This window comes from Mastigoproctus giganteus, chromosome 1, assembly GCF_048544385.1.
Source record: "Mastigoproctus giganteus isolate SK-2022 chromosome 1, ASM4854438v1, whole genome shotgun sequence".
In the NCBI taxonomy this organism is placed as follows: domain Eukaryota; kingdom Metazoa; phylum Arthropoda; class Arachnida; order Uropygi; family Thelyphonidae; genus Mastigoproctus; species Mastigoproctus giganteus.
In genome coordinates this window covers 250855719-250869991 of record NC_143575.1, presented here as the reverse complement: position 1 = coordinate 250869991, position 14273 = coordinate 250855719, and the positions used below count along the sequence as shown (strand labels likewise).

At 37.8% G+C, this 14273-nt stretch overlaps 1 protein-coding gene across 1 annotated transcript in view; it reads left to right on the top strand.

Annotated features, from left to right (window-relative positions):
• The window catches only part of LOC150091752 (uncharacterized), a 91247-nt gene that overhangs the window by 54622 nt on the left and 22352 nt on the right, over positions 1-14273 (top strand). The window contains exons 3-4 of the mRNA XM_090369562.1: positions 7929-8150; positions 12885-13102. Of these exons, the coding sequence (XP_090225688.1) occupies positions 7929-8150; positions 12885-13102 (440 nt within the window). The remainder of the gene's footprint in view (positions 1-7928; positions 8151-12884; positions 13103-14273) is intronic.

Genomic DNA, 14273 nt, shown 5'->3' with positions numbered 1-14273 from the left:
TGTCCTTAACAACCTTCGTATCGTCTGCAAACTTGGACTTTAAGCTTGATATACCATCATCAATATCATTTTTAAATACAGAAAACAACAATGGACTCCACTAATAATATTAGTCCGCGATGAGCATTGTCCATTGATTACCACTCTCTGTCTTCTCCCACTCAACCATCCCTTTATCCATAGCAGCAATTTGCCTCCAATGCCACACTCTCCAATTTGTTCAGCAGTCTTCCATGTGCAACAGTATCAAATGCCTTTCTAAGATCCAAATATATGATATCAAAGTTATTCCCTGCATCCAGCTCCTTTGTGAACACATAGTATCCAATCAAATTGGTCAGGCAAGACTTTCCCTTAACAAAACCATGCTGTGTCCAAGCTATAACTGAAGTCTTGTCTAGATGATATTGCTGTGCTTCTTTAACCAGTGCCGCCATTAATTTTTCTGGAACAGAAGTTAAACTAACAGGTCTATAATTATTTGTCGCCCTTTGATCCTCCTTTGTGAATTCGGGTCACATTTGCACATCTCCAGTCCATGGGTACCTCCCCTGAGTCCAAAGAAGCTCTCATAATTATGGCTAAGGGTTTGCTTACTTCCTTTGCTGCCTCCTTTAATATAACTGGATAGATCCCATCTACCCCGGGTGCCTTTTTTATGTTTATCTTCAACAATTTCTCCTCCACTTTCCTCTCAGTTATTACAAAATCATCTACCTCACTGCCAGAGTTTAACTCACTCTGGCATTCCCCTCCCTGAATAACTCCTCATGGGTGAATGTAGATGCAAAATACTCATTTAATTTGTTAGCCACCTGATCTGGATCATCAAAAGTTGAACCATCAATATCCAGTGGACCAATCTGAGTCATCCCTTTCATTCTAGGCCGACCGGGCTAGTCGAGTGGGTAAAGTACCTGCCCGGCAACCCAAAGGTCGCGGGTTCGATTCCCGCCTCGGGCTTGGATCAAAGTACTGCAAAAACCTTGGGAGGTGCAATATGGCCACAGAAGCCGATGCGCCAACAACTACCAAATCAACCCTTTCATTCTAGAGTTTACAAGGTAAAGAACTCTTTGTTGTTTTTCTTTGCATCCTTTGCCAAAGATTTCTCATAATCTGCCTTTGCCTGCCTAATCTCCTTTGTGACTTGGTTACAGACCAGCTTATATCTATCATGGGCTTCCATGTCACCCATTACTTTATATGTATCCCATGCATTTTTCTTCTCTGCCGCATGTCTCATTAGTTCATCTGACATCCATTTAGGCCTAAACCTTGAACAATATTTCTTATTTGGTATGTAAAGCCTAGTAGCTTCCAAGATAAATTCTTTGAATGCTTCTGATTTTGAATTTGCTGGTGATAACATCATCAATTGGTCCCACCGTATAGAATTTAAATACTGTCTCAGACCACCATAGTCGCCTTTACGAAAGCAAAAACCCTTCCCTTTACCCCTGATGGTAGTTACCTCTTTGAGTAAATCCCACTTCAGCACACTGTGATCACTGCCTAGTGGTTCCTTTATCTGCACATTTAGTGGAGTTCCAGTTAAGGTGTCCCCACATGCCACACTTAATTCATCCAAAGGTGTTATTTCTGAATGGGACTTAATGAATGTCTCATAAGAAGAAATTGTTCAGGAACTGCAGGATCAGAAAGTCACACAGGCAAAATAAATTATGATGAAAAAAGATGGCCACTCCTTCCAACTCGCAGCATAATTTTGACATTGAGCTCACCCAATTGACCTTCATCCATCAGTAAAACAGAGTATTTGCATTGTCGCATTTGCCCACATATTCCGAACCTAATAAGATGTTACAAGTGTCAGAAATTCAGACACTCACAAACAGTCTGTTGAGGTGACCCCGTTGTCCTAACTGTGGTTCAAAAGATCGTTCCCAGGCTGACTGTAATGCCGAGGCTCCACTCTGCCCCAGTTGTAAAGGCAACCATCCAGCCTTTTCTAAAAATTGTGAACAATGGAAATATGTGAAAAAAAATCCAGAAATATAAAATAGAAAAGAAAGTTTCATTCCCAGAAGCAAGAAAGCAAGTTCAACTAATGACACCTAGATGCACATATGCTGAAGCCTCTTAAAAGTTTCATTCAGTATCAGTCCAGACTGATACATCAATTCCTCCAAATATCTCCATTTCAGAATGGGCTCGTTCCCTGCTCAGCTCTGTACCTCAACCTTCAAAGCAACAGATGATTTCAAGCAGAGCTAACAACACACCAGTCATGGTACCACCTTGCAGCTCCCGTAAGATCTGTCCAAGCAGATAGCGCAGATTCTAATCGAAAACAGACATTTGACTCCTCCCTTATGGATACTAATGAAATTTCCAGTCAATGTGATACTGAAACCATTCTGGAGATCCATCCAGAGGATGAAATAGATACAAGACCTGTTTTCTCAAAAAGAGATAAGGTTAAAATTGACCATGTCAAACAGACTTCCAAAAATTAGCCAGATTCATTTCCTTCATCTAAATTGAAACAATGAAGAACGTTGTCCAATGAAATTGTAGAGGCTTTAGGAGCAATATTGATGACATGTATGACATAATTAAGCAGCATAATCCAATAGGCATCTGCCTACAGGAGAAATATCTGATGCCTCAGGTACCTCCCTTGATAAAAAATTATACTCTTTTTAGACAAGATAGACCTGTTGCAAATAATGCTCATGGTGGAGTAGCCATTCTCATAGATTCGCGAGTCCCTTGCAGACGCATTTCTTTACAAACCTCTTAGAAGCCGTTGCTACCTGAATAGCAATTGGCATCACTGACTCTTGTTTCGATCTATCTACCACCCAATCATCCTTGTACTATTCATGAACTTGAAAATCTTATCCTGCAGTTGCCAACCCCTTTCTGTTTATTGGGCGACTTCAATGGACACCATCCATTGTGGGGTTCTCCCAATGCAGATGGATGAGGACAACTCATTGAAATGCTCATTGACAGACAAAACTTAACCATCCTAAATACTGGTTCATCAACTTACATCCATCTTCCAACAGGAACAGTGTCTGCAATAGATTTGTCTATCAGCTCTCTGATCCTCTTTCCTAGTATTGAGTGAGCAGCTCTTGATGATCCACTAAACAGTGAGCACTACCCATTAATCTGAAAAATTCAAACATCACACTGTTCAACTGGAAAACACCACATAAAATGGAAATTTTACAAGGCAGATTGGGCCAAGTATACCTCTCATGTTTCATTTGATAAACAGATCATCGAATCTTTCCCAATTGACACAGTCACTTGACCATATCACCAAACAAATTCTAGCAGCTGCATCTATTGCCATCCCACAACCACAGTCAGACATCTGTAGACCCATAAACTATTGGTGGAATGAGGATTGTAAGAATGCCAAAAAAGAAAAAACCAAGCGTGGAATATATTCTGCAAATATCCTCCCACTGATAATCTTATAAATTATAAGAAACTCAGAGCCAAGGCCCAACACATCAGAAAGAAAGCTAAAAGAAACTCTATGGCAAATTTCCTCCATTATCCTCACCATTCAACTGGAATGGACAGGAGCTCTCTACTCCTGTAGAGATTGCAAATACTCTAGGGACCATATTCTCCCAGTTGTCTGTCTCGACCTCATACGATCCATCATTTCAGAAGATCAGAGCTTCAGCCGAAAAATTCAAAATTTAACTTCAAAACAACTGCCTCTCTACCATACAATCAGATACTTACTATGATCGAACTTCAAGAAGCTATATATACCTCAAAAAACAGTGCTGCTGGTCCCAACAGAGTGTATTATATAATGCTGCAACACTTAGACAATAAATCATTATCCTTGCTGCTGACTTTTTACAACCGTATATTTATTGAACATTCATTCCCCACTCGCTGGCATCACTCTTATGTACTGGCAATTCCCAAACCAGGGAAAGATCATTATATCCCTCACAACTATAGACCCATTTCTCTTACCAGTTGCTTGAGTAAAATTTTAGAAAAAATTATACACCGCTGATTAACATGGTTTCTAGATTCAAAACATATAATCGCTGATAACCAGTTTGGATTCAGAAAAAGTCGGTCATCCCTGGATCTCATGGTCAAAGCTGAAACAGATATCAGGAATGCATTTATCCGAAATGAACATCTTGTTATGGTCTGCCTTGACATAGAGAAGGCATTTGACACCACCTGGCATTTTGGTATCTTGAAAGATCATCATTCCCTTGACCTAAGAGGCCACTTACCGTGCTACATACAAAACTTCCTTCAGTATAGATCTTTTCAAGTTTGCTATTGGCAAGTCTTCTCGCAATTCTATATACAAGAGGAACGAGTCCCACAGGGCTCAGTTCTCAGTGCTACTTTATTTGCATTGAGAATAAATCATATTACCAAATTTATTCCCAACACTATGAACTCACCTCTATGCTGATGATCTGACTGTTTCCTGAAGTTCACTGAATATGAACTTTATTGAAAGGCAACTACAAATCTCACTAAACAATATTGAACTATGGATGACACAGAATGGTTTCTGACTGTCTCATCAAAAATCTAGTCTCATTCACCTTTGTAACAAATGAGGGATGAATCCTGACCCAGAGCTACACCTGGCAAATCATCCTAACTCAGTTAGGAGTAACATTTGCCTCCTCGGTCTAATTTTTGATAGTAAACTTAATTTTTTAGAACACATCAAATATCTCCGGACAACCGGCAAGAAAAAAATTAACATTCTCAGAGTTCTTTCTTCTACAACATGGAGTACAGACCTCTACACCTTACTTCACCTGTATAGAACTCTAATTAGGTCTCGTCTTGATTATGGGACCCCGGTGTATGACTCTGCTAGGGAGAGTGTGCTAGTATGGCTTGCTCCTATTCAACATTCTGCCCTCAGGATTGCTACAGGTGCTTATAGAAGATCGCCAATACAAAGTCTCTACACTGAAGCCCACGAAGTTCCATTCTATCTCAGAAGAAAGGTGTTAATTTTGAATTATGCTGCTAAAATTCAAAGCATGCCTATCCATCCCATTTGGCCAATACTTAGTGATCCACAGTTTAAAATGTTCTACAGAAATAAACTTAGAGCAGTTCAACCTACTGGTATCAGATTGCAGGCACTATCAGAAAGTTGGAATGTACACCTTGAAAAAGTCTTGCATGATCCAAACACTTCAGTTCCCCCATGGTCCTGTATTAATCCATCCTGTGACAATTACTTCCTAAACTGCAGAAAAGATTCCCTTGAAAATATCAACATGCGACAACTTCATACTGCTCACACACAAAATTATCCGCATTTCATGAAAATATATATGGATGGACCAAAGTCTGATAGTAGAGTAGGTGCTGCAGCAGTTTTCCCTTCTAACACTATCTCTGCCTACTGAATGTAGCAGTTATACAGCTGAGTTATTCGCCATCAAGCTTGCCCTAGAAAATATTCTCCATCTCTCCATCAAAAAAAGTATAATATATATGGACTCACAGAGTACACTAGTAGCCTTACAAAACACCACCTCACCAACCAATCCTTTAATAAAAATCATACGATGATTCATAGTCAGGAACGCGCAAGTAGTCATCTTCTGCTGGATTCCAAGCCACACCAGGATACCAGGAAATGAATGCGCAGAGTATGCTGCAAAACACCCATCTAACCCAGCATCTTCAGGTTTTTGCATTCCATATATTGATTACAGATCTATGATACAAAGGATATGTAAGGAACAATGGACACTTCTATGGCAAGCTCAAATGGATAATAAGTTATTGCAAATAAAACCAGAACCACAGTTATGGACTTCAAGTTTCCATGCTAACAGAAAGGAAGAAGTAGTCTTAGCCAGAGCACGAATCGGTCACAGTCAGTTTACTCACCTATTTCTCCTCACAGGAAATGATCGTCCACAGTGTTTTCACTGCAACTGTCCGCTAACAATGAAGCACATTCACATTGAATGCACTCTGTACAAACAAACAAGCTTGGCAACGCTCATTCAGCTTCCTTGCAAATCTAAAAGAACCTCCTTTAAAACTCTCATATCATAGGCAAAGATGCTAATCCCATAGAGTTATTCTACTTTCTTAAATGAATAAAATTATATGATCGTCTCTGACTCTTTCCTTAACAGTCACCATTGATAACTTTCATATCACTGATAGGTGCAAATGGCTTAAGCAGCCCTTGTGCCAAAAATAACAACAACAACAGTTCACTTTTAAATTATTGACCACCACTTTTGAAAGTGTGTGAGTGTGAGTGAGTGAGAGAGATCATTCTTATTAGAACAGCCCTCATAACTTATCTTTCCACATTATGGCCCAAGCTGCAGATGCATCATAAATAACCAAATATTAACACTTTGCAGAATGACAGAATATTATTATAGTTTACTGTCTGTAAATAAAGAAATTAATAAATTTTCTGTTTAGACTGCAACTTAAGGTCAGAGGAGTTCACAAGATACAAGAACATTACCATATTTAGTAGTCATGTGAGCTTTGACCATGCTCATTCAAAGCATGTGTACTTGAACACTTTGTTGTGGCAGCCTATAGTGAGACTCCCTGGGGGAAGAAACAGTCAATCAAACTAAGCTGTAATCTTGGGTGTAGGGAGGAATTTGATATATTAAACATGGTAATCTTCAAACTGTTACGAACAAGTCTAAAATATGTCCAGAAAAATTTTCAGTGTTAGTTAGAAACAGAAAAATACAAGAAGGATGAGGCAACATGCCAATGCACAACACCATACGTATATATTAAGGGTCACCAATTAGCAGACTGCCAAATTTTTCACAGACCATGAGTTATGCCTGATGTAGCCCAGTGGTCAGGAGCGAGAGTGCATAGCACACGTTCCTTGAGTGGACCGGGGTTCAAGCCCATGACTACTAAATACGATAAATATTTGTATTGACAATTTATTGTAAACTCTACTGACTTGGTTGTCATGCCGGAGTATAAACAGAAAATTTATTTATCTGCATCTAAGTCAATAATTTATGCATAGAGTAATTATTTTAGTTTTGCATTTTTGTAAATTCTCTTAGTTTGATATGTGATGTTTCAAAAATCAATCATATATTTTACTGAATGCACCTATCTCCATTCTGCAATAAAATAAAATAAAAATATGGTTAATGTTTTACTTGACATTTAATTAATTTTATGCCAATGTGGGATCTGGACTGTGGTGAATTACATTTTTGCAGATATGGACTGCAATGAGTTACATTTCCTAATTACATCTCATATTTCCTAATGCTCACCACAAAGAAAATTAGTTGGATACTGTGTGTGTGTGTGTGTGTGTGTGTGTGTGTGTGTGTGTGTGTGTGTAGTACTGACAAGTGCATTACTGATGAGGCAAATCTCATCTCAACACCATGTACTAGTAAGGAGGATTTACTAAGGGTGCAGTTGTGTAGTTGCTCCAGAGTCCTCAAATTCACAGGAGACCCTGAAACAATGCAGTTAATATTACTTCAGAGCCCTGGGGACCTTATTTTTAGGGTCCCCTAAATACGTGTACCAGGAGAGCAGATGACCTAAATCCAGCATTTTTTCATAGACCTGCCCATGTGATCTACAGGTGGTGAGAGAAATGATTGTCAGGTTATTTTATTTAAGGAATCCGGGGCTAAATTACATCTGCTTAAAGCAGCAGCATAAACTAAAATTCAACGTACAAATATAAAACTGTGTTATCTCAAATCTTTGGTTAGAAAGGGATTCCTTGTATTAGATGAACAGACCTTTTCAATTTCAGTAGTTGGTTATATTTGTAGTGATCAGTGGGGGTTTTTTTTTTTTTTTTTAATTGTTGCCAAACTTGCTTTGATAAGTTAATTTTTTTTTTTTTTTTTTTTTTTCAGTAACTAAATTTTCTATTTCTGTTTACTTAGGCAGAGAAGCATCTGGAGGTTTTTTGCAGTGAACTTTCAAAGACCCAAGTTGAAATAAATGAAGATGATGAACAAGATGATGATGATGAAGAGTGCCCTATTTGTTTAGGATTTAAGGATTTTAATTTTTGGCGTTTTGAATACTGTGGACATGCTTGTTGTAGGGATTGCCTTCAAATGCAACTTGATGCTAAAGTTTTTCCTCTTCTTTGCCCTAAACAGGTTAGATTTTTATTCTTACCTTGTAAGCAGAAAAGTTTGGTTTTTATTTATATATAGTTTTTATTTGCTCTCTTCCAGTATTGTAAAAATTCCTACAAATGTGAAACAGTCCTGAAACTTCAGGAAGTTTCAGGACTGTTTCCTGTGATTTTGTGCATTGTTTGTTATTTGGTTTTAATAATTTTATTGCTATCCATAGACAAAGGAACCAAAGTGTTCCAAAATGTATGGAGTATCTGTGTCAGTGCCAATTACGGTTATTCAGATTATGATCTTACAATGCAGAGTATAACATGTTTGTTTCACATAGTATCATTCCTGCATTAATTCAACCCAACTTATTCATTTTGAAAATGGGAATATTTTCTGATTTAATTGCAGAAATTGAAAAGATAAAGTGATCTTTTATTCAACACGGTATTTCTCAAACTGCGGGTTTGCATTTAAATAAAATTAATAATATGTAATTTTAATTTACCTTTAATTTATTATAATAAGACATTTAATTTATTATTTATTTTGTGTTATTTATTATTTGGTATTAACAACATTATGTACATATTCATATATAAATTTTATGTATTATATTATGTTTTAAGAAAAATGGAACCATTGCATTTTTTGGGGGGGAGGGGAGTGGGTCAGGCCAGCTTTTTTTCTTTTTATATATATGTATATATATATATATATATACCAAGTGAATTCTTATATATATATATATATATTCTTATATAAAATATACCAAGTGAATTAATATTCACTTCAGCATATTTGATATGAGGAAGTAAACTTCTGATTAGGACAGGTTAGAAAGAACTAGCCTCTGAGTTCAGATTTTAGTAGTAGCTGATATCAAAGTGCATTTAATTAAGCCTTTTATTTAAACTAGCTGTTACTTCATTTTATATGTTAACATTCATTTTGGTCATATTACATAAGGAAAGCACTAGGTGAGTTCAATCTTCACATTCAAAAGTAGATCATTGACTGAATCACTAATTGAATGCTACTGCTTTGAAGTAGTATTCAATGAGTCGCCAGTTCTGTGTTTCATTGACAAGGCAAGTGGATATCCCAGTAAAAAGTAGATTCGAGGACTCAGCAGTAACTTTAGTGCAAGGTCAAGAGACACCCTCTGGATTTAGTCCCAAAGATAACTAGTTGAGTGTAGAATTCTCTAGTTCTAAATAACTGTGGTATTAATTGTGTCACCCATTCTTAATGGGTGACACAATTGTCAGAGGTAAATTGGGATTTATTATTTGTTTTTTTTTTTTCTTTTCTCTTTTTTGCAGTGAAGATGGGATGGATGAAAGAGTATTTCTAACAGGTGCAGAAGATGTTACTAGCCAATTCTTATTGGATTTTTTTTTTTTTTTTTTTTATGAGTACTCCAAGCATGAGCAGTATTAGTTCCTATAGTACTTTGTACCATGCATGAGTTGAAGGTTAAAAAGATACTTGTTGATGTTAGACATGAATTTGTATAGACTAATTTTCAGGAAATACTTATGAAGAAAAGTTGGTTCTGTGAGTTTGACATTGGGAAGTAAAAGGATGTTGACAAGTGTTGTAGCAAGTGTTTGGATTGGTGTGGAAGAGAGGGTGGGAATTATAGAAGCTAATTCAGAAGAAAAATGCCCATGGAAGTATCTATAGAAAAGGCATGCAGCAGAAACAGAATATCTAAGTGATGGAGAGTGGAGGGACTTTGTTAGAGATGAGTCATTAATTAACCTAACTGCCCTCTTTTGAATGCAGTCTAGAAGCATGAAAGGTTTTGGGGGCACTGCCTCAGATGTGGGAACAATATTCTATGGTAGGGTGGATTTGCAAATTGTACAGAGTGAACCAGCTATTTGAAGAAAAAGTAATGCCAAGAGCAAAGTAGATAACTGAGTTATTTTAGATGCAGAGGAAGCAATGTTTGTAATGTGCTTATTAGCATTAGTTGAGACATATGATGCAAGAAAGCAAGCTTATATAACATCAGCAAAAAAAAAAAAAAATTCCCATTTCACCCATCTGGTCACTTCAAATGTTTGCCTAGTTCAGCCTTAAATTTATTTAAGCTATCAACTTCCGGAACAACAGATAGAAGTCTGTTAGAGCAGTCAACTACCCACTGGCTAAAGGCAAGCTTCTGCACATCTATTCTACAACTGTCTTTCCTCAATTTTAACCTATGCCTCCTCAGGTTCTTAATCTGAGCAAGCGGAAGTATCCCATCAGCATTGAGCCTGCTCAAACCATTTAAGGCCTTATACACCTCAATCAGATCACCTCGCAGTGCCTAGTTTCCAGATGCTCCAACTTGCAGAACTTAAGCCTCTCTTGTTCCGCTCACCAATCTTGTTGTCCTTCTCTGTACTTGTACTAGCAACTCTACATCCATCCTAAAATGAGGCCTCCAGACCTGTATGCAGTACTCAAGGTGTTGCCTGACCATTGCCTTATATGAAGAGATAATCACCTCCTTGTCTCTGCTAGCAAAATTCCTACATATCATTGACAAAACTCCATGACCTGCTCTGGAAGCCCATCTGCACTAAGAGAACTTCATATCACTGCACAATTACTCCCCAGATCTTTTTCATTCTCCACCTCCCTGAGTGTAGTACCACACACTTGGTACATTTCTCTTGCTATCCTTGCTATCCATATGCAGTACTTTGCATTTCTCAATGTTAAACTTTAGTTGCCACTTCTCAGCCCATCTGACTAACTTTTCTCAATCCTGTTGCAGTAGCATACTGTCTGTACTGTCATTAACAACCCTGCCAACCTTAGTATCATCTGCAAACTTGAACAATAAGCCTGAAATACCTTCATCAATATCATTGATAAATATACAAAACAACAATTGGCCCAGCACCAAACTCTGGGGCACTCCACTAATAACATTAGTCCATGTAGAGAAATGTCCATTTATTACCACTCTCTGCTGTCTCCCACTCAACCACCCCTTTGTCCATTGCAGCAACTTGCCCCTAATGCCATACCACTCCAATTTGTAAAGCAGTCTTCCGTGTGCAACAGTATCAAAAGCTTTCCTGAAATCTAAGTATAAGATATCAAAATTATTTTTTGCATCCAGTTCCTTTGTGACCACATCATAGTATCCAATCAAATTGGTCAGACAAGACTTACCCTTAACAAACCCATGCTGTCTGAACTATAACTGCAGTCTTGTCTAGGTGATTCTACATCACTTCTTTAACCAGTGACTCCATTATTTTCCCTGGAAAAGAAGTTAAACTGATAGGTCTATAATTATTTTTGTCACTCTTTGAAACCCCTTTGTGAATTGGGGATACATTTGCACATCTCGAGTCCATGAGGACCTCTCCTGAATCTAAGGGTGCTCTCATTATTATGGCTAAGGGTTTGCTAACTTCCCTTGCAGCCTCCTTCAATATAACTGGATAGATTCCACTGCCCCAGGTGCCTTTTTTGTGTAACTTCAACAATTTCTACTCCACTTTGCTCTCTGTTATTACAAAATCATTTATGCTAAGTGAGAGATTAGAAGTCAGGGTAATCCCCAAAAGAGATATATGATCTTTCCTAGAAATCAGAGTATCATCGAAGATAAGCATAGGAGCAGAAGAATCCTTTTTGTGAGATAAAAGAGAAGACTGAATTTTATAATTATTGAAATCAACTAGTTATCTTTGCCCCACTGGAGAAGAGACTATCACCAAGTTGTGATCTGAAGTTCCTAGAGGACCACTCACCCCGTGTACTTAGAAGGGTTGTTTGTGAGAAAAAGATCAAGAGTGTTGGCTGCATGATTAGGATTGGCTGGTATTCTAGTAGGTAAATGAACAATCTGTGCAAGATCATTAGTCATTGCAAAAGCCTCAGCATCTTGACACAGCTGGGTCTGTGTGACTAGAAAACTGAAGCCAGCTGGAGTTGTGAACATTAAAATCACCAAGGAAAATTTACCTCACTGTTAGGAAAGTTGGAGTGGAGAAAGTCAAGTTTCAAAGAGTCCAAGTGATTAGTGGGGTTGGAAGAATGATAGAGGCAACATAAATTTGATAGAGTGTGGTAGAGATATTTTAAGCCAGAGAAAATTGAAGAGTGATTCCAAATTACTAAACCTTTTAGAGGGAATATCAGAGCAAAATATGCACGGTTACCACATTTGAAGCGAAAGAAATCATACAGCAAATAATTTGGACAGCTGAGATGAGCACTGGTTGAATCAACCGATAATTGAGATTCTGTCAGAAAAAGTACATGGGGGTTTTTCAGACTGTAAGTGGAAATGGACTTCATTGAGATTGGAACTGAAACCACGTATACTTGTGAAATGAATGAAGAAGTGTTTTGGGAGGTTTAGATCTTATCGCAGATAAGTTTGTTCTATTAGTTTGACTATTCATGATGTATTCAGTAGTAGGAAAGGGTGGGAAGGACATTCTGTATGAAGTAACAAAATTTTTGGATATGGCATACACATGGCAAGAACTTACCCAGCTCCTTGACATAAATGTGGTCTCGACAATTTCCCCATGATATCCCACCACCTTTTCATACTGGAATTTTTTGAGACTTCAGTTTTGTACAGTTCAATTTTTACATTTCTGCTACTATGCTACCTGCTATCCTACCCTACTACATTTCACTGTTCTCTATAATATTAGCATAACTAGTAGCTGATTTTATATGTTATTGCCCACTACTTTTCTTCAGCAGTAGTTTATTTTTAAATTTATTTTTCAGGGATGTGGAAAGCCTTTTGTATTAGAGGATATCAGAAAAATTCTGGCAGGCAATTCCTCCTTGGTTAAAGAATTGTACGAATCTTCAGTAAAGCAGTATATACTAAAGAGCAGTGTGTTTCGTTACTGTCCTGCACCAGACTGTTCAATGCTGCATCGAGCAACACAAGCAACACCAAAAGTTCATTGCATTGCATGTGATAATGAAATATGTTTGAGGTAATTTTTTTATATTTACTTGTTTATGTATGCCTGCAGTAATTAGTTTTCGTGTAAAAAGTTATGTATATTTGTTTAATTTTTCCTTAATTGCTCATTTCATAAGGCTACATTTTCATTTTCAAAAGGCTACATCTCCTTTGCATGAAATGCACCTGGTTTCATACTGAACTTCAGATAAACTGTAGAAACAGGAAGGAGCAGCAGTGCGTAGCACACGCTTCTTGATTAGACCGGGGTTCGAGCCCGTCACCACCAAATACGGAGGATGCGGAAAGGTCAGGGAATGACCACCACATATCCCGGAGCAATATGGCCTTAGTTGCTAATGCTCCTAAAAACCAAATAACAAACAAATAAACGAGCTATGATAAGCAGACCCTTATTAAATGTAAGCTTATACAAGTAACAGCTGAGGATGGGTCACTTAATCTGTCCCACCTTTCTAAAAATTTGTCAAATGCTTTAAATTTATTCAGTTTCTCAGTCCAAAAGAAAATTCCTGCATGCTTTCTGCAGTCATTCCTTTCCAATTTAAATTTGTGCGTGTGTCTTGTCCAAGAAAGTAAGGATGCCACTAGCATTTAGTTTACTCAATCGATTTAAAGCCTTAAACACTTCACTTGGTCTCTTACACATCTGCCTAGTTTCCAGGTGTTATAATTTAGAGAACTGAAGTTCTTGGAAAGAGGACTTGTGCCCCTGGCCAATCTTACTACAGTTCTCTGCACCCATTCGAGATCCTAAAATGAGGCTTCCAAACCATGATCCAGCCAAGGTTGTCTTTGTGTGTGCTAGGTGCAGAGAGTGTGAAGAAATTAGGTGCCAACTTAACGTTCTGATGGGGGTTTATGAGAGTTTGAAGAGTAGGGTAGATGACCTCAAAGGAATTAAAGCAAGACACCACTGGACCATTGCCATATACAATGGATTTATCACATTTTTGTAATTATTGGCAAAATTTTTGTATATCATTGACAAAACCCTCATGAGCTACCCTAGCAGCCTGTTTGAATTAGCATTAGTAGAGGCACACGATGCAAGCTTATGCAGCATCAGCCAAAAAAAAATCCCTCCATTCATTCCAAATGCCTGTCCAGCTCAACCTTAAATTTATTTAGGCTATCAACTTCCACAAGATGGAAGTCTGTTCCACCAATCAACCACCTGC